The 24,761-nt window shown below is 31.1% G+C and overlaps 2 protein-coding genes across 2 annotated transcripts; both read right to left on the bottom strand.

Annotated features, from left to right (window-relative positions):
* Positions 1-528: 528 nt before the first annotated feature.
* Positions 529-2,954, bottom strand: BGZ61DRAFT_545785 (uncharacterized protein; the record flags this gene model as incomplete). The annotated part of the gene is made up of 4 exons (XM_046255308.1): positions 529-1,220; positions 1,878-2,273; positions 2,382-2,634; positions 2,685-2,954. 4 exons carry the CDS (start codon positions 2,952-2,954, stop codon positions 529-531), a joined length of 1,611 nt encoding a protein of 536 aa, XP_046093354.1.
* A 20,316-nt stretch (positions 2,955-23,270) lies between these two features.
* BGZ61DRAFT_375823 (uncharacterized protein) lies at positions 23,271-24,538 on the bottom strand (the record flags this gene model as incomplete). Its single annotated transcript, XM_046242450.1, has 3 exons — positions 23,271-23,453; positions 23,504-23,797; positions 23,852-24,538. The coding sequence occupies 3 exons, from the start codon at positions 24,536-24,538 to the stop codon at positions 23,271-23,273; spliced, it is 1,164 nt and encodes a 387-aa protein (XP_046093353.1).
* Between the last annotated feature and the right edge of the window lie 223 nt (positions 24,539-24,761).

Below are 24,761 nucleotides of genomic sequence, written 5' to 3'. Positions count from 1 at the left end.
CAGCAACTACCGTATAAATGATGCGAAAAGGGTCGCTAGTCACGTAAGTGAGGGTCTCATGAAGATGTGTAAAGAAGGTTGATTCAGCTATCTTATAGTTGAGGGCTCGGGACCGTAAGGGTCCCGGCCCACGTGACCGCACAAGGCCTGATGCCTCAGGCCCGACCCTGAGCATGAGGCTCAGGATCGGTCTTTCCGTATCAATAAACTCGGTTAACTCTCCCAAGTAGCGCCTCCACTTTATCTCCATATTTCCACTGTTAACTGCAAAAATGTGCAGAAGTGTCCATGAGTAACTGATTTCATTGGTTGCCCTTTGTTTTTATGGGGGCCGCTACTTGGGCGAGATAACTGAGTTTCTACGGTAATGTACATTGCGTTAGACGAGCCATTGAATGTAACGGAATGTGCGGAATGTTCAATTTAACCACTACTACTTCTACTACTACTACTACCACCAACTTGCCGATGTCGCGTCTTGCTGTCTGGAGAGGATGCCCCGGTCTAAGATATAGCTCGCCTCATAGTTTACACACTTCCTGAAGGTACCGGAATTCCACCTCCCTGTGTGAGAGGATTGAAGCTCTGGTCTCGTGGCAGAGGCGGCAGGATCTGGCTCACCCAAGCAATGACCTGTGGCGCACCAAAGCTGATCTTGCAACCTGTAGCAGTCGAATGAACTTGCATACTCTGCTCTGTGGCAGATTCATGGAAGCTGCTCGTCACCGACCAGGGCCCATAGCCGACTGATGCACCGCCTGAGTTACTGTGTGAATCAAAGTGCTCTTCTATGTGCTTCGTTGCACCTCTGAACTCAATGGTGGTGTCGGCGGCGACGATGAACGATGTTGGGTAAGACGGAAACTGGCTCCACATGGCAATATCCTCGGCCTTCTGGTCCTTGATCATCTGCTGAAGAAGAAGTGGACCGGGGCTGAGCTTGACTCCCTCTGCGACCTCGAGGTCGACGTCGCTGAAGAGCTCACCATACAGCCACGGGCGGTTAATGTTCACGACGAGGGCCGAGAAAGAAACGCTAACGTCGCAGGCTGCCATATCGCTCTGCATAGACTTGTGGGACTCGTCGTGGGAATAGGACCCCCCGACTGACCAGAGCCCAAAACCCACCGAACCTCCGACCTTCATACCCCACTCAGACTCTTTCGAATGATTTGATACATCAGAGGCTGAGTAGGAAAACGTGATGGTGGTCCACGGGTCTGCATCCTCCGCACTCGCCGTCGGCTGGCCCCCGTTGCCACCAGGAGCCGCCGGGGACTTGAATACTGGATTGGCCAGTTCTGAGCCTTTGGTGGCTAGTGCCGTTCCATTGGGAGTGTCCTTGTCCTCATCGCCATTTGGAGCTGTCACGCCTGAGATCACAGGTATCTCGACCGGATTCTTTTCAGCCTTGCTGGTGCGTAGTGTCTTGAGCCGCGCTAACTCTTTCTGGATTGTATCCTGTTTTGTACGGAACCAATTCTCCGCATCAGCGAGGGTGGTATCTTCCAAAACCATGCGGTTGTATTCATTCCAGCTTTGCCGAGCAGCGTGGTCTGCGTCTTCTGCTGCCTTGAGGTGCTTTTGGGCCGCAACAACAGCTTCTTGTGCTTCTTTGACCCTTTTCTCAGCTTCTTCGATATCTGTTGGTTTGGAGGCCTTGTCGCCTTGAATCTGTTCGAGGTTGTACTTGGCACCAGATAAGGTCGCCTGTGCCTTGTACAATGCCGACAGATTGTCAGCGACGTCCTTTTTGGTATCCTCTAAGTTGGCCTTTGGCTTGGTCGCGCCTGCAACTGGGTAGAGTTTATCGCCGTGCTCGAGATATACCTTCTCCTTTACCAAGGTGTCTGCCGACTTGTAAGACTCCAAGAGACTCTCAAGTCTGGCGATCTCGCGATCGAGCTGGGCCAGGGTATAGCTCCCGTTACGCTCATACCAGCCCTCGGCTTTGCGTTTGCAGTAGGTGGCCCACCGACGGGGTGTAAGACTGACGCCGTAGACCTCAGCAGCGCCGTTGGCGTCGGGAATCGTCGAGTTTCGCAGGGATTCTTTGCTGGATTCGATGCGGCTCATGATCGAATCGATGTCGATCATGCCAAAGTTGAAGTCCACGTCGTATTTTTGACCATTGACAACCCAATCCATCCAAGCGGCTTGTATGCTGGCCTTAAAGGTAAAGTAGTTTTGCTGGTTCCAATCATTCAGATACTGCTTCTGCTTGCCGATAAAGTCGGGGCCAGATCCGGGAGGGTACATTTCCGCGGCTCGCTCTGCATCCAAAGTCAGCAATTTAGCCAGCAAGATATGTCGAGACGACCCTGTGACTTGTGCGAATCCAAGGGAACGTTTCTTCTACTGTTCAGAAAGGGGAGTCTCACTTGCAGCATCGATTTTGGCCGTGTCCCAAGCAGACCGTTCCTTTGCCCACGCCATTTGCTTATCGCGGTAGACTTCGACAACAGTTCTCGTGGACCCTGGTGCTGCGGTCTTGAGAAAATTCATGGCTTTGTCGTAATTAGGGTTTCCAGGGCTCCTGATGCCATCTGCACTAGAGATCGTGGCCTTGGCCGGGAGCAATGCGTCAAGCGAGCGCGAATAGCTGCGGGCAACGCTCTTGCCCGTGTTTCCAATCTATGAAGCGTGAGATGGGCCTCGTCGACTACTGCTGGTGTTATACTTACCATAATCGTTGCAACGGGCATCATGCCATCGACCAGACTGGCCTCGGACTGTCTGACAGTTGTTGGCGTAGTTGTGTATTTGGCATCATAGACAAAAGAGCCCCCTTTGTCATAATCGGCCAGGTCGATTACCGTTCCGGGAATCGCAACGGTCAAATACTGCTCCGGCGCAACTGGAAGGGCAGCGGCGATAGCATTTCGCAGAAGCGTGCTCACGCTCGCAATGGAGGCGATGGCATCTTTCTGAACGTCCTCAAGCTTGGCGGGCATGGTTGGATTCTGAAGAGATATTGTCGCATCGTAAGATTGTTGTCCTCTTTTCAACGATATCGACGGGACTGGAAGAACTCACATGAGTAGGTGTAGATATTTCGGGAGAAGATTAATTACAATTATCAATGAAGTGAAAGTAGGGGAACTAGTTAAGATTGATTATATGAGAATGCCGCTTTCCGAGGCCGGAAGTATATCCCACCTTCATTCGTGAATTACTAGGAACGGGTGGATATACTTATACGAGAACGACGTCGCACCGAGGCCTGCAAAAGCCTTTGGAGGGGGGGGGACCATGGTTTCGGTGTCGATGCACAATCTATTGGCATTGCATGGTAGGTCGACTCAGGTTTCCGACTCAGTGCCCTCTCATAGTCGAGGCCACCACCCAGAAAAAATTACATGCAATTTTACGATCATCCTGAACCCTGTTGTATTTTAGGCTTTCCTATAATGGTTGGTGGCTATGAGCTGTCGCCCTCTGGTGGTTTGACTGGCGCAGCCCACCCAGATAGAGTTCGAGTAATCGGGCCGTTGTTCCTGTAGTGACCGGTAGAGGAGTTTTCACAAGCGTCACCAATTTGTGCGTCTCGTAGTCGCCATTCCTACTCGCGAGAGGTCCACGGAGATACAATTTTGTTGGTTTCTTGGAGTGGCAGGTCGTTCCCATATATATATTAAATTGCGTAGGTATAAGAAATATATTCGAAGACTTTGTGAGGCTAAAGCCCTCGATATAGGTATCAATGGACGCTTGAGATGAGGATATTCTCAAAGTTCGAACGTTCTGCATGTCCATTGCTAGCCGATTTTTCAACGAATGACGTGGTGATCCTGATCCTGGTTCGATGACGAGGTCGATGACGCGGGGAAATGGGGAATGGAAGAATTCCTTGGAAGGATAATGGTTGAAAGTGTGGTCGCATATGAGTCCGCTTGTGTCGACAGCCTGGAACCGACTTTCGCTAGACCTTGCACTTAACAGTCAGCAGCACTTCCGGCATGTGATTCCAGGATAGAGTTGCAAGTGTTAGATATGCCTCCACATGCGGGTTGCACTAACTCTACAATGATTCAGCCGAAGGCTGACTCTACATCAATGCTTAAGTTTGCCTTTCGGTACGAAAGGTCTTCTTAAGCTCTGGGATTCTTCCCCCCAAAATTTGGCCCCCCCCTTGCAAAATTACCGGATTAAGTAATGGGGCCCAATAGGTGTACGGGGCCCCGTACATTTAAAATTGTACGGGGCCCCGTATGCATTATGTAAGCGTTGACGGCTACTACCAAATGCGCCGCGCGCCTCCTTTTTGGGATGCCCCTCCAGCCTCCTTGCTACTCGGATAGCTATCCTTTATCTGGCTAAAATACAGCCAATTAAAGTGGCTAATCGATTTCCAGATAACTGCCTCCCTCCTAAAGGCAACTATAACTCTCGAGATGCCTTATTCAAGGCGATCAACGCCTGGGCAGCTCTACGAGGCTATGCCTTTAGGACTGGAAGGTTAAAGAAAGAGAGGACTGGAAAGCTTATACTTATATTTACTTATAATCGTACCTGCCGCCCTCCAAGTGCCTTTAAGGAACAGCAATAGTATATAACTATATAAAGTACTAGCTGCTAATTCTCTATTCTAGTAAAGTAAAGTAGTAACCTAGCTATATAGGCTTTAAGATATTATTTAGATAGCTAATTTGCTATCTATAACTATAAGCTAAGCTGGTATTAGTTTGCTTATTCAGTATATTATATACTATTTAATATAAATATATTAATAATTAACATACATAATAAGCAAGTGCACAATACAAGCGAGTGCACAATTTTTCTTCTAACCGCCCTCTTCCCTCTTTTAACTCCATTTTTTCAACTACGCATTATGTCGTCAATAAGTAATGAGGCAAATATCAATCTTGCCCTTTAAGCCCTTCAGAAAGACCCTCAATTAACTCCCTACCGCGCCTCAAAGATCTATAAGGTCTCTCGCCATACTCTACTACGCCGACGCGCCGGCATTACTTCGCGACGCGATACTATGCCCAATTCGCGTAAACTATCTGATCTAGAGGAACAGACTCTTCTTGAGTATATTCTTGACCTAGATTCGCGAGGGTTTCCCCCGCGACTGAGCGGTGTGGAAGAAATGGCCAACCGATTGCTCGCCGACCGCGACGCGTTACCTGTCGGCAAGCGCTGGGCTTCTAACTTCGTCAGGCGACAACCAGAGCTTAAGATGCGTTTTTTTCGTAAATACGACTATCAGAGGGCTAAATGCGAAGATCCAACCATTATTCGCAATTGGTTCCGGCTTGTAGAGAATACAATCGCAAAATATAGTATCGACCTAGCCGATATCTACAACTTTGATGAGACCGGCTTTATAATGGGCATAATCGCAAGCGGAATGGTTGTTACAGGCGCAGAAAGGCGTGGAAACCCGAAATCAGTTTAGCCTGGAAACCGGGAATGGGTCACGGTCATTCAGGCGATTAATGCAGAAGGCTGGGCGATCCAGCCATTTATCGTGGTTGCAGGCCAATATCACCTCGCTAACTGGTACCAAGAAAGCAACCTCCCGGGCGATTGGGCTATTGCAACGACTCAAAATGGCTGGACTGACAATAAGACGGGTCTTGAGTGGCTTAAGCATTTTGATCAGCATACAAAGGATCGATTGATCGGTCGCTATCGTCTTCTAATCCTCGATGGGCACGAAAGTCACCACTCTGTCGACTTTGAGAAATATTGTGAGGAGAATCAGATTATTACGCTTTGTATGCCGCCTCATTCGTCTCACCTACTTCAGCCTCTTGATGTCGGGTGCTTTGGGCCGCTTAAAACAGCCTATGGTCGAGCAATTGAGCAATTGATCAGATGCTCTATAACCCACATTTCAAAGACCGAGTTCTTCCCAGCCTTCTACGCTGCCCACGCAGCCGCTATGACAAGGAGTAATATTAAAGGAGGTTTTTGAGGAGCTGGACTTGTTCCCCTAAACCCAGAAAATGTTATATTGAAGCTTGATGTGCAGCTACGGACTCCAACACCGGCTGTAGAGGAGGTTGGCCTCCCCGACTCTTGGGTCTTAAAGACCCCAAAGATAGTGCTTGAGGCCAGTTTGCAGTCTGAATATCTTAAAAGACGAATGAGAAGGCATCAGAGTAGCTCTCTAGTATTAATTCTCGAGGCGCTTAAGTTACTTTTAAAGGGAACAAAGGCAATAATGCATCAGAATGCTCTATTGAAAGCTGAGAACCAGATCCTTCGACAGGCAAATGAGACTCTTAGCAAGCGGCGTAGAGTAAAGAAAACCCGCCTATGTAAAGGAGGGAAGATGACTTTAGATAAGGGCAGGGGTGAGATAGATCAGAGAGACGTTGATGCACAGGTAGTAGCTGAATCGTTGAGAAGTAGTGGTCGAGGGAGGTCAGCAATACCGAGGGAAAGGCGCTGTGGAACTTGTGGAAAGGCTGGTTATAATGTAAGGATCTGTTAGACTATAATTAAGACCTCTGAGGAAGAGTATAGTGATTAGTTTTAATTGATTGATTGTATTGTTGTGGTTTTATTGAGGTTTGAATCTTAGAGGTTAGGAAAAATTGTGCACTTACTTGTATTGTGTACTCGCTTATTATATATATTAGAAGTTTTATAAATATAAAGATAATACTAAAGAATATTAAGACTTATATCTATTAAAACTTAAATACTATTATAATCTAATAAGATATTTATAACTATATTATAAAGAGTAAGTAATAGCTCTATAAGAAGTAGAGTATAATATATACTCTTACTAACTAATTAAATAAAAAAGAATTCTAAAACTAAATATAGCTTAATTTAGATAACTGGGTTACTATAGTATTATTTACCTATTTAAAGTTATTAGTATATTTTAAAGCTTATCTAAACTTACTCTTTTTAAATTATATATATAAGATAAATAAATATAGGATATTACTCCTTAATATTATTAGTATTAATACCTACTAGTAATTATTCTATATTATATTTATATTTCTTAGTAGTAAGAATAAAAAGAACTATATCTAGGCCTTAAACTAGCTTTAATTAATATATAAGCTTTATAATATAAGGCTTCTATCTATTATTCTTATAAATTGCTATCTTACTTATATAAATACTATAGCTTACTGCTTTCTAGCTACAATCTTACTTTTATACTTCTAGTATACTAATAAAACAGTTCTTTAATATTACTAGCTAAGCTTTATATACTATACCTAAAGACTCAAGGCTTATTAAAATAGTTTTAATAATTAGAGTAAGTTTTATAATTACTAGTATTTAATTATAGGATTAATTAATAAGAATATCTTTAATAAGTATCTTTAAGAGCTTAAAAAGTATTATATACTAGAATATATTAAAGAGGTTAGCTATATTAAGAAAACTTAGCTTAATTTTTATAAGGAAAAGCTTATTAAGGCCTAGGTTAATTAGTATTCTTATTTTAATAATATAATTACCTTATAGGTTAAGAGTATTTATATACTATTAAAAAGCTATTTAAAGAAATTAATATTAAATCTCTTTAAGGCTTAAAGAGTTATAAAGTAAGTACTGCTTAATTAACTAGCTAAGCTATAATTAAACTAAGCTAAATAGTAAATATATTTGCTAATTAAGCTTTCTAGGGTACTATATAATACTATATATAGCTAGATATCTTATAAGACTTTATAAAAAGTTAAAGAATAGTAAAAGCTTCTTTTAAAAAAAAACCTACCTAGATATACTAGTGTATTTTCTTACTTCTATAGTCTTCTATATACTTATATACTTAAGGCTCTATAAGAATAAGATTAAACTCTTTATTTAAAATACTTCTATATATACTAGTATCTTAGCTATAGTAGAAGCTTTTAATTACTACTTAAGCCTTATTAATATATTAATTAAATAACTACTAGCTTAATTAAGCTATAATTAAGTACTTATCGGGAGCTTAGTATATTTAAAGCAGTTAAGATAGTAGTATAGCTAAGAGTATAGCCTAGATACAGTAGATATTATATACTAAGTTATATAATAACCTTATTAGTATACTTTTTATAGTATACAGAGCTTTTATAATAGGTAATAATAGAAGTACTAGTAGTAATAGAGATACTAGCAGCAGTAAAGGTAATAGTAGCAGTAGAAATAATAGCAGAGATAATAGTAATAATAAAGGTAATAGTAATAGCAGAGGTAATAGTAATAGTAGAGGTAATAGCAGCAGTAGAGCTAATAATATTATAGTATAATAATCTATATACTATCTATAAGAGATATATTATATAGCTCTTTTTAAGTAGGTAAAAGCTAGATAAGATCTAAAAAGCTTATAAGAGAGATATTAAAGAATAATAGATATTATATTTAGCTATATAGCTATATCTTATTTATAGTTATATTATTAAATTAATATTTAAATATACTTATAGTAACTTTAATTAGATATATTACTAAAAATAAAACTTAACATAAAAATATTCATATTATAAAAATATAATATAGTTATTTAGAAATCTATTAGCCTTTTTAATTAGCTATATCTTAATTAGAATTTAAGTAATAAAAAAGCTAAAAAGGTATTTTAAAAAGAGATACTCAGTATATTTAGTAGTAGCTATTAATACTTATATAATATATATAGAGCTCTGTATAATTTTAAATATATAGAGCCTTATATATCTATTAGGCCCCTTAAGTAATTACCTAATTAGTAAGTATAATTACACCTTCTATTTATCTAGATTAACTCTATTTAAATACCCCTAGAGGTACTAATCTTCTCTTTCTTATTTAGTAATATATATATATATAAACTCTTATTTACTCTCTAAGATTAAGTATAAAGAAGTCTTTTTTTAAGAGTTTCTTATTAAGAGATATATAAAATACACATAAAATACACATCAGTTTATAATACTAGAGGGGTCTCAGTTCTTAACACAGCTTAACCCTCTATTTATCCCTTATAAGAGAGCTACTAACCTAGCTAAAAGTTGTTAACTAGACTAAAAAAGATATCTATTTCTCTACTATAAGCTTGGTAATAGTAATATACCTTAGTTATAGTAGTAATATTATATTAGTTATATCTAGTAGAGTTAAATTAGTAAATGAAAATATATGTAAGTTATATATATAATTAACCTTATTATTAACTTCTTTACTTTCTAGCTATCTATCTTATTCTTTAGGGCTAGAAATTTACCTATACTATCTTTAATAATATTATTAATGTATATAATAAGCAAGTACACAATACAAGCAAGTGTACAATTTTTCCTAACCTCTAAGATTCAAACCTCAATAAAACTACAACAATACAATCAATCAATTAAAACTAATTGCTATGCTCTTCCTCAGAGGTCTTAATTATAGTCTAACAGGTCCTTACATTATGACCGGCTTTTCCATAAGTTCCACAGTATCTTTCCCTTGGTATTACTAACCTCCCTCGACCACTACTTCTCAACAATTCAGCTGCTACCTATGCATCAACGTCTCTCTAATCTATCTCACCCCTACCCTCATCTAAAGTCATCTTCCCTCCTTTATATAGGCGGGTTTTCTTTGCTCTGCGCTGCTTGCTAAGAGTCTCATTTGCCTGTCGAAGGATCTGGTTCTTAGCTTTTAATAGAGCATTCTGATGTATTATTGCCTTTGTTCCCTTTGAAAGTGACTTAAGCGCCTCGAGAATTGATGCTGGAGAGCTGCTCTGATGCCTTCTCATTCGTCTTTCAAGATATTCAGACTGCGAACTGGCCTCAAGCACTGTCTTTGGGGTCTTCGAGACCCAAGGGTCGGGGAGGCCGACCTCCTCTGCAGCCGGTGTTGGAGTCCGTAGCTGCACATCAAGCTTCGATATGACATTTTCTGGGTTTAGGGGAACAAGTCCAGCTCCTCGAAAACCTCCTTCAATATTACTCCTTGTCATAGCGGCTGCGTGGGCAGCGTAGAAGGCTGGGAAGAACTCGGTCTTCGAAACGTGGGTTATAGAGCATCTGATCAATTGCTCAATTGCTCGACCATAGGCTGTTTTAAGCGGCCCAAAGCACCCAACATCAAGAGGCTGAAGTAGGTAAGACGAATGAGGCGGCATACAAAGCATAATAATCTGATTCTCCTCACAATATTTCTCAAAGTCGACGGAGTGGTGACTTTCGTGCCCATCGAGGATTAGAAGACGATAGCGACCGATCAATCGATCCTTTATATGCTGATCAAAATGCTTAAGCTACTCAAGACCCGTCTTATTGTCAGTCCAGCCATTTTGAGTCGTTGCAATAGCCCAATCGCCCGGGAGGTTGCTTTCTTGGTACCAGTTAGCGAGGTGATATTGGCCTGCAACCACGATAAATGGCTGGATCGCCCAGCCTTCTGCATTAATCGCCTGAATGACCGTGACCCATTCCCGGTTTCCAGGCTGAACTGATTTCGGGTTTCCACGCCTTTCTGCGCCTGTAACAACCATTCCGCTTGCGATTATGCCCATCATAAAGCCGGTCTCATCAAAGTTGTAGATATCGACTAGGTCGATACCATATTTTGCGATTGTATTCTCCACAAGCCGGAACCAATTGCGAATAATGGTTGGATCTTCGCATTTAGCCCTCTGATAGTCGTATTTACGAAAAAAACGCATCTTAAGCTCTGGTTGTCGCCTGACGAAGTTAGAAGCCCAGCGCTTGCCGACAGGTAACGCGTCGCGGTCGGCGAGCAATCGGTTGGCCATTTCTTCCACACCGCTCAGTCGCGGGGGAAACCCTCGCGAATCTAGGTTAAGAATATACTCAAGAAGAGTCTGTTCCTCTAGATTAGATAGTTTACGCGAATTGGGCATAGTATCGTGTCGCGAAGTAATGCCGGCGCGTCGGCGTAGTAGAGTATGGCGAGAGACCTTATAGATCTTTGAGGCGCGGTAGGGAGTTAATTGAGGGTCTTTCTGAAGGGCTTAAAGGGCAAGATTGATATTTGCCTCATTACTTATTGACGACATAATGCGTAGTTGAAAAAATGGAGTTAAAAGAGGGAAGAGGGCGGTTAGAAGAAAAATTGTGCACTCGCTTGTATTGTGCACTTGCTTATCATATACATTATATATAATAACAATCTTACTTACTTTCTATATTATTTATCTTCTTCTAACTGTCCAGTTTTATATACTGAGAATAAAGAAGTTAACAGCCTTTTTAATAACTTCTAGGTTATAGTTAAGCAGCTAATTTACTATTTCTTATTAGTTATTTTATAGCTTTTCTCTATATTAAAGCTGGTAATAGAGAGTATATTTTTAGGCTATTTACTAGTTTAAAGAGAGGTAAATCTAGTAGTTAATCTTAGCCTACTAGCTTCTATAATATTTCTACTTAAAGTTTAAGAAACTGCTTTTAACTATAGCTCTAATATCTTATATTCAGTAGCATAAATAATACCTCTTATTCTTAATATCTCTCTAGGAAATTTGCCTCTACTTATCAGCCTATATAGCTAGTCTGTTATAGTTATCTTTAGTAATATAGAGTCTAGTATCTTAAATACTAATTAAGCTGTATTTTACTACAGTCCCTATTTATATATACAGCTTTATATATCTTACAGCCTTAGCTTTAAGATAGTATATCTTCTTACTTATAGTAATATTATTATAACTGAGGATATTACTAGTATTAGTTACAAGGTTAAAGACCTGTATAACTAAGGGGGTTAATAATATACTAGAGGAGACTGAGTTATATATCTATAGGTATATATAATTCTAATATCTCTATATCCACTGTATCTAAAGAGGCAGCGTAGAGGCATTAGATTAGTTATACACAGTTAACAGTACCTACTGGGGGGTTTTTAGAGTTTTTAGAATTCTAAAATTGGGGGTATAACTAGGGGTGTAATTGGAGGCATTATCTAGCAGTAATAGTAAAAATAGCCTAACTGATATATAACCTGAAAGTAAGTTATAAGCCTGCTTAATAGCTAATAAGAATAATAGATTAATTAGGTAATCTAGAACTTTAGTAGGATTATAAGAAAAAAAGCTGTATTTCTTCTAGATAGATAAGATTGTAGCTTTTTTAAATATATATTTATAAACTTCTTAAAGATAAAATAGAAAGTTAGTTTTATTAAAGTTACTTATACTATTAGCAATTTCCTAATATAAAATATATTAATACTACTATTTATAGATATTAAATAAACTTATATTAAGAAGCTAAAGAAAATATATAAGATATAGAAGTATAGAAAATAGCTTAATATTATATTAACTGTAAAAATAGAAGATTTCTTATATAAAATAGCTTTTATAGCTATTTATAAAAAGAACTTATTTCTTATTAATATTAAAAGGCTGAGTTAGCTACTTAAAGTATACTACTTATTTAAAAGCTAGAATATTATTAATATAACTCTTGCTATTTATAGTAATTATAGTATTTAGATATAGCTAATTTATAATAAACTTAATTAGAATAATAATATTAAAAAGAATTAAAAATAAAGAAATAGTAGCTCTAACTGTAAATATTACTTTAACTGTAATTATAGAAATAATATTATATATATTAATTAGAACTAGCTATTTAATTTCTAGAAAAGTTTATATAAATATACTATTTTAAAAATATTTAATTATAAAACCAATCTTATTAAAACTTTAGATATTTTTATATTTAATATTATTCTCTTTAATAAATATATAGAAATCTCTATAAAAAGCTTTAATATAAATATAATTTACTATTTCTTTTTACTTTATATTTAGAGTTATTATTTTCTTAAAATTAAAAATATCTTTTTTATATTAAAGAAACTTCTTTACTTATATTATAGCTTAAATTAAAACTAGGTAGTTATAACTAGTAAAATTATAATATACTTACTTTTTTACCTAATACTAATTCTAAACTTACCTTATATAAGTAAGTCTAGATACTTAACTTACTTTTTTAAAATAAGCTATAAAATTAAACTTACTCTTATTTAATAAGCCTATATAAATACTATTAATATATAAATACTTATTTAGCACTTTTATAGAAGAATAGCCTTACTAGCTATTAATATACTTAATTATATTAAATTTACTATTTTACTATTATTAGATTATAACTTATATTACTTACTTTAATATTCTAATTTAATTAATTATATATCTTATATTTTAAATTTATTTTATATTCTTAGATTAAACTTAATTATTATATATTAATAGCTCTTATTTAGTATATTACTATATTAACTTAAGTAATATCTTAAATAAGTTAAGATAGCTTTTATAACTTTAAATATCTTATTTAAATTTAAAAAGAATTTTATTACTTTAATAATATAGAGCTAAAACTTTATTAATAATATAAATATAAATAAATCTGACTTTAATAATAAAATTATTAAAAAGAATCTTAATAAATTCTAAAAGTAAAATAATTATCTTAAAGCTAAGCTTAATAAGCTTATTAAAATCTCTATTAAAAAAGATCTAGAAAAAGATAATAAAATTAATAAGCTAATAGAGTAAGTTATCTAGTTTTTAATATAGAATAATTATCTTAATAGAGATTTTATTTACTAAAAGATATTCTACTATAATTATATTATCTATTTAGACTCTTTTATAATAAATAAAAAAGATATAGAAGAAATTCTTAGATATAAGTAATTTAATTTATTTAATAGAGTAGCTACTAGCTTTTAAGAATTTCTTATATAAGTTAAAGTATTTTAAAGCTACTATTCTATATAATTTACTAGAGAGAAAGTTAAGATTTATTATATTATAGAACTTCTTAAAGATAAAGTACTCTAGTAATTTAAATTAATTATAAGAAACTACCTTAATAATTCTTATTATATAAGAAAGAATAAAATTAAAGCTATCTATACTAATTATAAAGTATTTAAATAAGAATTATAAGATATATTTAATTTTATTAATAAAAAATAAGTAGCTAAAATACAATTTTAAAAGCTTATTTAGAAGGTATTAGTATTAAGTTATATAGTAGAATTCTATAATAGTATCTTATACCTAAATTAGAAAAAAAAGGTATATATAGCAGCCTATTATAAAAAACTTAAGTTAGAAGTTAAAGATATAATAATTAAGTATAAGCTTATAATCTTTAATATTCTTATTATTCTTTTTATGGAAATTAATAACTAGTAATTTAAAAGATAATAAAAAAAGAAAATTAAAAAGTTAGAAGGAATATTCTATATACTATTCTAAAAAAATAAGAAGAATAATACTAATTAAAGAAAGAAATATTAGAGTAATATCTTCTATAAGATAATATTAAAACTTATAAAATTAAGAGCTACTTAAAAGAATTACTTAAAGATTAAATACTAAATTTATAAAAAAAAAAGCTACTTTAAAAGTAAGTATTATATTTTAAAATTTAACTAAAAATATAAGTTTATATTTGTTAAAGTCTAATAAATATATAAATATATATATATAACTTTTATTAGCTAGAATCTAAGCTTAAATATAAGCTTAAAATTCTAGATAAAATCTTATAATATAACACTAAAATACAGTACTAATAACACTATTTATACTGTATAACTAATCTATCTAATTCAGCTTATTAATCTACCCAAGCTTAGAAATTAAGTGTTTTAGTTTATAAGTATAAACTTTTAATTTCTCTGTAATTTAAAATTAAGACTACTTAGTAATTAGGGAATATAGAAAGATATATTTAATACTATCTTAAAGCTGAATTTCTAGGCTTTCTAATAGTATTATTTTTATTCTAATATCTATATATGTACCAGCTGAATTTATCTATAAAAGAAGAGCTTCTTCTAGAGTTTATTTCTTCTCTTTTTTATCTATATATATAATTAATATACTATATTATACTATCTTATATACTATTATTCCTTATTCTTATCTTATCTCTTATCTCTATATTCTTTATAAGAATATCTTTTTATTTATAATTAATTTTATTTTTTTACTATTTTATAACCTCTAATAAAAGCTACTATAAAAATAAGGTAGTATTTATTAATAACTATATAATTAAGTTAGTTATTTATATTAAAGCTAGCTACTTATTATAAAAAGCTATTAGTAATAGCTATTTTAATTAAGATTACTATTATTATAAGCTAGAAATTCTAGATATTAAGCTAGGTTTAGTAATTTAAGCTAGCTTTTTAATAATAGTAAATATTAAAGACTAAATAAATATATAAATATATATCTTTAACCTTAAGAATTAAATCTTAATTAATTCTATAAATAAATATAATACAGTATTAATAGTACTATTTATACTGTATAAATAGCACTAAAATACAGTATAAATATAGTATTAATTATACTATTTATACTATATAAAAAAGATATTAGCTCTACTTATATTTAGAATTATTTTTAATTTTAAATTATTTTAACTTATAATCTAGATACTTCAGAAAGTATAAGCATTTTAGGTATAAAGATTATACTAGAAAAAGGCTGCTTTTTTAGGCTTTTTTATGGTATACAATATGTCTCTATATCTTTAATAATTTTAAATTAAACTACCTTTAATTTCAAAGTAAAAACTTGATTTTAAAGCAGAATTACTCAGAATCTGCTGGATATTAGATAACAATAATAGTACTACTAAAAAGCCGCTTTTTTAAGCTTTTTAATAGTATACTTATTATCTAAGCTATAATAGCTAAATTTTGAGAAATTGTCTATAAAAAGCTAGAGACTCTTTAGTAAATTCTAAACTTTTATATATTATTATTATTAATATACTATATTATACTATCTTATATACTATTATCTCTTATTTTTATCTTATCTCTTATCTTTATATTCTTTATAAGAATATCTCTTTATCTATAATTAATTCTATTTTTTTACTATTTTATAACCTCTAATAATAAATAAGTTAGTTTTTAAATACTTAATAAAATACTACTATAATTATTATACTAGCTTTAACTAGAAGAATTAATATAATAAAAATTAAACTTTTATTAATACTAATAGGTAAAATAGCTATAAAAAAAATCTATTTTATAGTAGCTAGCTAAATAACCTCTTTTTATATTAATAAGTAAAATTTAATAATATTATTTTATAAAGCTTATTATAAAGTTTATAAAAAAAGCTACTTATTAAAAACTATAATAATACTCTTTTTTATAATAATAACTATAGCTAAGCTAGCTATATAAAATAGCTTTAAAAGCTAAATTATTCTTTTAATAGCTTTATACTTTTTAACTTTATTTTTTTACTTTTTATTAGTATTTTTTTTTCTTTTTATATTAATACTAGCTATAATCTTAGCTTTAACTTTAGTTTTAATTTTAATTTTAACTCTAACTTTAATTCTAATTTTTACTATTACTTTTACTTTTATTTTTACTTTTATTATATAGCTAAGAAAGTAATATTAATAGTAGCTAGTTTAGTTAAAAACCTTAAAAAACTTAAAAATTAGCTACTTTAAAATATTAATAATTATACTATAGCTAGTAGCTATATAGCTTATATATATAATATAATAGATAGTTAGAGATACTTAAGCTAGCTAGTTACTAGTAGAGATATCTTTAGAGTAATCTAAATAAGGTTAAAAAAGAAGATTAATATTATTACTAGGGAAATTATTACTTTTCCTTTTTTATTAGAGATTCTTTCTAGAAGTTAGAGAAGCTAGAAGAGCTTAAGCTACTAGAGAGTCTATTAATTAATTGTTTTTATTTTTAAGAGATTTATTTAAGCCTTCTTACTATTATTATATTTCTTATTTAACCTCTATCTTTAACCTCCCTTAGATATTAAGCTGCTATAGGCTCTATTAATACCTTATTAGCAAACTTTCCTATAACTAACTTAATATTCTATCTTATAAGATACTTTCCTATTAGGAAGATATAAGCCTTAATTAATCTGACTTTATATATATAATTTAGTATAGCTTTAGGCTAACTAGTTAAGATACCTATATAATAACTCTCTATATATTTTCCCTAGAGTAAGTTAATAAGTTAGGTATTATTTTCTATTTCTTTCTACTACTAAAATAGCTATAAGACTTTTTATATTTTTATAATTCTTAATTTTATCTTTTTTTTTAATTTTATTTTTATTATTACTAACTTTATTAAAATTTACTTTTTAAGTTTTTCTTATTTATATATACTATTTATTAATAGTAATAGCTATATACTACTATTATTATAATATAATTCTCTAATTAATATAATATTAATTTTACTTTATAAAAATCTAAAAGAGCTAATTACTATTTTATAATATATTTAAGCTTTTTAGCTAGTATTAAATAAAGTTACTAAGTAAGTAGATTTTATTATAAAAAGCTTAGTAGCTACTTTAAAAGTAATTTATAAAAAATTAGATATAATATATATATATAACTATTAGTTACTTTACTTAATCTAGTAGAATTTAAGAAATAATTTTAAAGTTATTAAAGTAAGTAAGAAATTTATAATACTAATTAATAAGAATAATCTTATTATTAATAATAAAAAGGCTATAGTTTTTATTAATACTATTTATAAATTATAAGTTAGTAATTTTTAAGTTTTAAAAAAGATAGTTTATTAAATAAATAAGTAATAAAAATAACTTTTAAAATCTTTTAATTTACTATAAATACTATTAAACTTAGAGCTATTTCTACTTATTCTAGCTATTAAGAAATTACTTTTTTAAAGAGCTAGTAATTAGATTTTATAGTATTTTCTTTTTTTTTTAAGTAGGCTATTAATATAAAGAAAGAATTAGCTATATTAAGTTTATATTAAGTTATTTTAAATAGTAGTAAAAAAGATTAAAAAGTAGCTATCTTATTTTCTTAGCTTTAAACTTAAATTTAAATTTAAACTTAAATTATTTTTTTATTAGCTTAGCTTTATACTTACTATATAAAATAGCTAGAAAAGTAACTTATTTTAAAAGAGATTTTAATATTAGCTATTATATTTATAATTAGCTACTAAATTATTTTTATTATTAAAAGTTACTTTTAAAAGTAAAGTAATATACTTTTTTTATTTTATACTACTACTAGCTAGCTATTTATTTTTAAAGTAATCTTCTTTTTATAAAATAAAAAATTAAGAAAATAGCCTATTAATATATAATTAAACTTATATAGCTAAGCTTTTTAAATTACTACTAGCTACTTAAGTAAGTTTAATATTACTATTTAATCTTAATTAAAAAAAGCTACTTTTACTATAATAACTTAACTTATATAAATTAAGCTAATAAGAATATTAGTAAAGTAATAAGCTAGCTATAATTAGTTTATTTTATTATTAATACTTAAAATAGCAATAAAATACTATAATAAGCGTATAAAGAAGTTAGTAAGTAGATATTATATTTAGAAGCTAGCTAGAACTTATAAAATCTTTTTATTAAGCTTACTATTATTACTACTTTTTATTACTATCTTTATTTATAGCTAGCTTTAAAAGCCTTTAAACTAGCTTTATTATAATAATATAAAGAAGAAGGTATATTACTAAATAAGCTTATTAATATCTAAAAATAAAATCTATATATAATAATAAAAAAAGTACTTATTATAGCTTAAATATTAATTTATACTTATCTTTTTTTATAGAAAGTTAAAGAGCTAGCTATAAGTATTTTTAATATAAAAATTAATAAGAAAAAGCTAGCTAATAAATAGTATTTTCTATAAACTTATAATATAGCTATAAAAAAAGATATTATTTAAAGTCTTAATTAATAGCTTAAGATTTAGCTTATTTTTAAGCTATAATATATAACTAGCTAGATAAATAGAGTATAAATTATAGCTATTAAAGTAATTTATCTAATTTATATACTATAGCTAGTTAGTTATTTTATACTTATAAGTATTATTTTTAAGTATTTAAAGCTATTTTTTCTATTATTAATCTTATTTATAATTTTATAATAGCTAAATACTAGCTATTAGCTAAGCCTGCTATTTTTTTTTTAGCCTTCTAGTTTTTATTATATTTTTTAAATTTTTTAGGTATATAGCTATTACTACTACTTTTATTACTATAGTTATAGTAGCTATCTCTTTTTTTTTTTTCTTTTTTTTTTTTTCTTCTTTTTATTCTTTTTCTTTTTCTTTTTCTTATTATTAATTACTACTATTACTACTACTACCTTAGCTACTATAATAGCTACTACTTAAAAGTATTACTACTTCTACTAAAGCCTAGTAAAAAAAATCTAAATCTTAGCTTAAAATTAAAAGCTATCTTAAGTCTAGCTATTATTTATTTTATAGGCTTAGCTATAATATACTTTATATTACTTTTAGTTAATAATTAAAAAGTTAGAGTATCTTTAACAGGTAAAGTTATAATAAATTAGTAGCTTAATAATAGAAGTAATAAGCTTCTTTAGTAGTAGTAGCTATCTTTTTATTTCTACTAGCTCTATTACTATTTATAGCTACTATTAACTTAACTCTATAAGATTCCACCTCTAATAATATTAAAAAAAAGCTTAATAAATAAGCTAGCTAAAATTAGTATATTCTTACTATAAATAACTTTTAAGATTAGTAATTATATAGCTATAGATTTTATAAATTAAAGCCTAATAGATAGAGTAATATATTAACTAGGTATAATTAGTAGTAATAATAGCTAGCTTTAGCTGTAACTATAGCTATAAAAGTAAAAGTAGATTTTACTATATAATATAATAAGAATAAAAGAAAAGAAAAAAAGAAAAAAAGAATAAAAAAAATAGAAGAAAGAAAGAAAAAAAGAAAGAATACTAAGAGATAGTTATCTTTTTATTTTTACTTCTTTCTCTTTCTTTTCCCTTCTTCTTCTCTTCTTCTTTTAATTAGCTATATATTAATTATTTTATAGTATTCTATTATCTTATAGTATTATATAGGTAAATAGTTATTTTATAGTATAAAGTATTATAAAATAACTAAGAATTTACAGTTAGTTATTAAATAGCTAATTTAATTTAATATATATCTTTTTATACTAAATCTTAAATAATATTAATAACTCTACTTTAATTACTACTACTATTAATTATACTTACTCTATAACTCAGTTTATACTTATTACTATAATAGCTAATACTACTTTATTCTTTTATAATAAGTTTATATATTCTTATAACTAATTATAGAGAATATTCTATAAATACTTTATTTACTCTACTTACTTTAACTATAAGCTTAGCTTTACTTTTATATTAATAGTATAAATTTCTTTTTATTTTTATTTCTTAAATTACTAGGCTTACTTATAGTGGATTTATATAAAATAGTTTATTATATTAACCTTATCTAACCTTTAATAAACTTAGCTAACCTTAAATTATCTACTAGTAGTATAAGTTAGAAAAAACTACTAATAATAGATACTAGTTACTTATAGTATCTATTAGTTCTACTTTAATCTCTTTACTATATTCCTCTTAGTCTTTTAATTATTTAACTAATTATACTCTTTCTTATAATAGTCTTATATTCTATATACAGTTTAAATTATAAAATTATATTAGTAGTAATAGTTACTATTAGGCTATAGTAATATAATTTATAGAATTAAATTAGTAGTAAGTAGTAGATATTAAAATCTGTATAATATTTCTTAATTTTATATTATATTCTTAATTTACTATATAGCTATTATAATCTCAGTTTACTATACTATTAAAATATTCTTATAATACCTTCTTATATAATTATATACTTTCTTAGCAATATATCTATACTTATATACTTTATATATATAAAATAGATATTGCAAAATATATATAAATAGCTTTATAATAATGTTAATATTACTATAATATTTATTTATTATACTTTTAGCTAGTATTAATTAATTTTAAAATGGATTTTTATTTTACTTTTTTTATTTTTACCTCTATTTTTATTTAAATCTTCTTTAACTTTTTTTTTATTTTTTTATTTTATTCTTTCTTTTTAATATAGTAATTTAATAGGCAGTTAAATATAGTAAAATAATATACTCTATCTTTTATACTAGAATATATTTATTTTAATATATAATTTTTATATTAGTAAAAATTATATCTAGGTATTTTAGAATAAATATAAATATTATAAAAAATATCTTTAATATTACTATATATTAATAAATATACTATAAACTTTTTATTTATTTTAATAATAGAAATATTATTAGATTTAACTTTTATTTTTTTATTGGATTTTATTTTATATAATTATTATTATAATTTTAATTTAAATAAAAGCTTTATTAAATTTAACTTTAATTTATATTTCTATTAGGTTAGTAATTAATTTTAATTAATTTAATATTATATTGTATTTTTATTTTAGTTTTTATATTAAAAATTAGAAAAAGTATATTACTTACTTATTTATATTACTTACTTATTATATATATTATAAGTATATTAAAAACTCTATATAAATTAATTATATCTTTTAATTTATTTAATTTTCTTTTAAATTCTATATTATTAATATTATATTATTTAAGTTATATCTAGCTTATTATATATTCTTCTTTAGCTTATTTAATAGCTTTTACTTTAATAATAATAATAGTAACTTAATATATATTACCTCTAATAAGATATTATTACTTTTTCTTTTTAATATTAAAGTAAATAATAATAATAATAATAGTAATTTAAGTTTATATTCTCTTTTATATTTCTTAACTATAATAAAATAATTAATTCTTCTTTTAGTTATAAAATATATCTATAATAAGTATATTCTTTATAATAATTTTATAATAGCTAGTTATAGTAATAAGTATTTAAATTATTATATTATAAGTAAAAAATTAAGCTTTAATTGTAATTATAGTAATTAAGTAAATATACTAGCTATTTTATAAAGCTTATAAAAAACTAAGTTATAATAACCCTCTTCTATTTATTATATTATAATATTATTATTCTATACCTTAATATATAATTATATATCTTTACTAGCTATCTTATTATAATATTATATTACTTTTATTATATAGATAAATATAGCTTTATATACTACTAGCCTTTAATTCTTTATATATATTTTTACTAGGCTTTATTATTATAGCTTCTTTATTTTTTATATTATATATTAATAGTAACTTAACTATTATATATAGCTACTTATTCCTTATTTAATATAGCTTTTTATATAAATAATTCTTCTACTACTTTATACTGCCTACTAATAGCAGATTTTATATTTCTAGTAAATTATAATTAATACTTTATATTATATATAAATTGTTAATACTATTATTTATTATATATATATATATATATATATATATATTATCTATTTTATTTTTCTCTATTTATATCTATCTACTTACTTACTTTTTTTCTTTGTTTTCTTTTTCTTTTTATATACTTAACTCTTTTAAATATAATAAACTACTATATAATTACTTAATTTAATATAGCTTAGAATTATAGGCTTCTTTACTATCTAATTATTATTAACTCTTTTATCTATTTCCTTTTTTATTCTACTATACTAATTTCCAACTACCCCAGTCAGGTTATTTCCCGCCCGATAACTACTATTATAGTACCTTTAGGGTACCCTTCTTAATCTAAAGAGCCCGCTATTATTATAGCTAGTTAGATAGATATAAGCTATAGTAGGGTGCTTATTCCCAGTAGTAAGTAAAGGGAACGGGGTATATTTCTAGGGATAATCTTATTCAGGGCATTTGGAATGCGTAACGGGGCGCGTTCTCCAACTGGGTCCCAAGGACGGAATGGGGTGCTGTGATTGGCGTGCACACAGGAACGGGGCGCGTTCCGTTCGACAACTCGGTAGTAGAAGAGTAGGGATGAGAATAGGAGACTCTCGACAAACTCGCAAGTTGATAAGCCAAGCCGATGTAGACTCGGAAAAGAGACAGCTCGTAGAAGAAACCCATCGATTACATAGCGACCAACAACAGATCTGGAGAGCGGGGGTCTATATCCCGTCGGCCCGTTCATCCATTCATCCCGCGAGCCACTCGGCCACCTCGGCGCCCCAAGTCAACTTGCGGTGGCGTTGATATCAAAAAGCTACGGCAAGCCAACGCCAAAACGAGACCATGGACGAGTGCCATTTACACGGGCTCCGACTACTCGTCATCATCACAGGACATCCTGGCATTGGGGCGGGATGTTGGATCGCAGCGGAGAAGTGGCCGATATCGAGAATTCGAATCATCTGGAACCTAGTAATTGCGATTGTTGAAAACAATGCTGAGAGATTATTCCTAACTTCATAACGCTGCCGCATAACCGAAGCTTGCGGACTTCATAGTCTGAGTCCTTCAGATTTTGGTCGAATTAGCCTCGCATCAAGCTGTCGTTTCCTCTCCAGCCTGGCGTAAAGCAAGCCACAGGCATTGCAAAGCGTCCTGGCGCCGTCCGGACCGCGCCTCCACTCTGGTGTGTCGACCCTATTACAGCTATGGCATCTACCTGGGGTCGCAGCTAACTGCGTAAAATGTAAGCTTTGCATCCTTCACCATTCTACACCAAACGTACCTTTCCCCGCTTCTTAAACTTAATGGTGCTGTGTCGAGGCATCATCCCATCTCCGGGCTCGCAAGGACCCTCTATTTTCGCTCTCCCATAATGCCTCTGGGTCTGGATCCCCGTCTGCATCAGATCTCTCACTTGCTCCAACCAACGCTTGGCGAGTTCGACGTTTCTAAGCATATCGTCGACCTTTCGTTCTGTCGGCAGTCTTTCGGGAACAGAGTATGCTCCGTACTGTTCTGGGGCGATTCTGCTGTAGGCCTCTGCAAAATTGAGAATCTTTCGTGACGAGGTTGCAAGCTAGACTATATCAACGAAATCCCATATTCAAAGTTCGAAATAGACGAAACTTACCCAACTCAGCGAGTCCTGATAGATCGAGCTCTCAAAGTGCCCATTAATAGTGGCATTGTATCTGGCTCGAGCACAGTAATCTCCCTCCTTAGCATGAGGCACTAGATCTGAGGTCATACTGCCTCGGAGCGGGGGTAAAATAGCGTGTTGAGTGGAAATGGAATGCAAAGGCAGTGGGAACTGCCCAGGAGGTAGTCGATCCCGTTGATAAGATACCAGAGCTGGTGGTGGTGGAGGGTGCGCATACACTCCATTTAATTGATGAGAAGGCCGGGGAGGCTTTCGCTGCTCCGGGAAACGAGGTGGACGGGGTATGTCTGGCTTTGATGACGGGTTTGGGTGTCGGTCTGAGGCTGGTGATAGAGATGGAAGATTGCTGAAAGGGGGCCTCAGCGCGTCTGAGGTCGGCAAAGTATCCTGTCGGAGGGAAAATGACAAAGCCAAATGCGGAGCTTGGGGAGACGAGTGCTTCTTAGCTTCGGGGTATGGGCGAGGAGCAGGTGCAAAAGGTGAAGGTAAGATGGAGTCGGGCTGTATGCTAGACGATGGTGTGGGAGGATAGGAAGAGGGCATGGCGCCTGAGATGAACTCGAGGATAGGTGGCAGCGACTGGCAATTCGAATATTCGCCGTTGTCGATCGGCTTTTGGGGGTTTACCCAGGAGATCCTTTTGGAGACACTTGACATCCGAGGCAGGATGCGAACAGCCGGCGAGGAAGACGGCTGAGGTCGGACGACGGAGGTTGCTGTGAGCATTTTGGGAGTTTTGAGGGGATTCGGCCAAAAGAAAAAAGATTATGATATAGCTATTGTTTCTTGAGGTTGGAAGGGGGAATTTGTGTCGATATAATTACCGTGAGGGCGGAGGGCGTTTACTATAACTGGTGCGGGACACAGATGTACGCCTCAG

This window comes from Ilyonectria robusta (assembly GCF_021365365.1).
Source record: "Ilyonectria robusta strain PMI_751 chromosome Unknown BGZ61scaffold_101, whole genome shotgun sequence".
In the NCBI taxonomy this organism is placed as follows: domain Eukaryota; kingdom Fungi; phylum Ascomycota; class Sordariomycetes; order Hypocreales; family Nectriaceae; genus Ilyonectria; species Ilyonectria robusta.
This window is presented reverse-complemented; position numbering and strand designations above follow the sequence as displayed.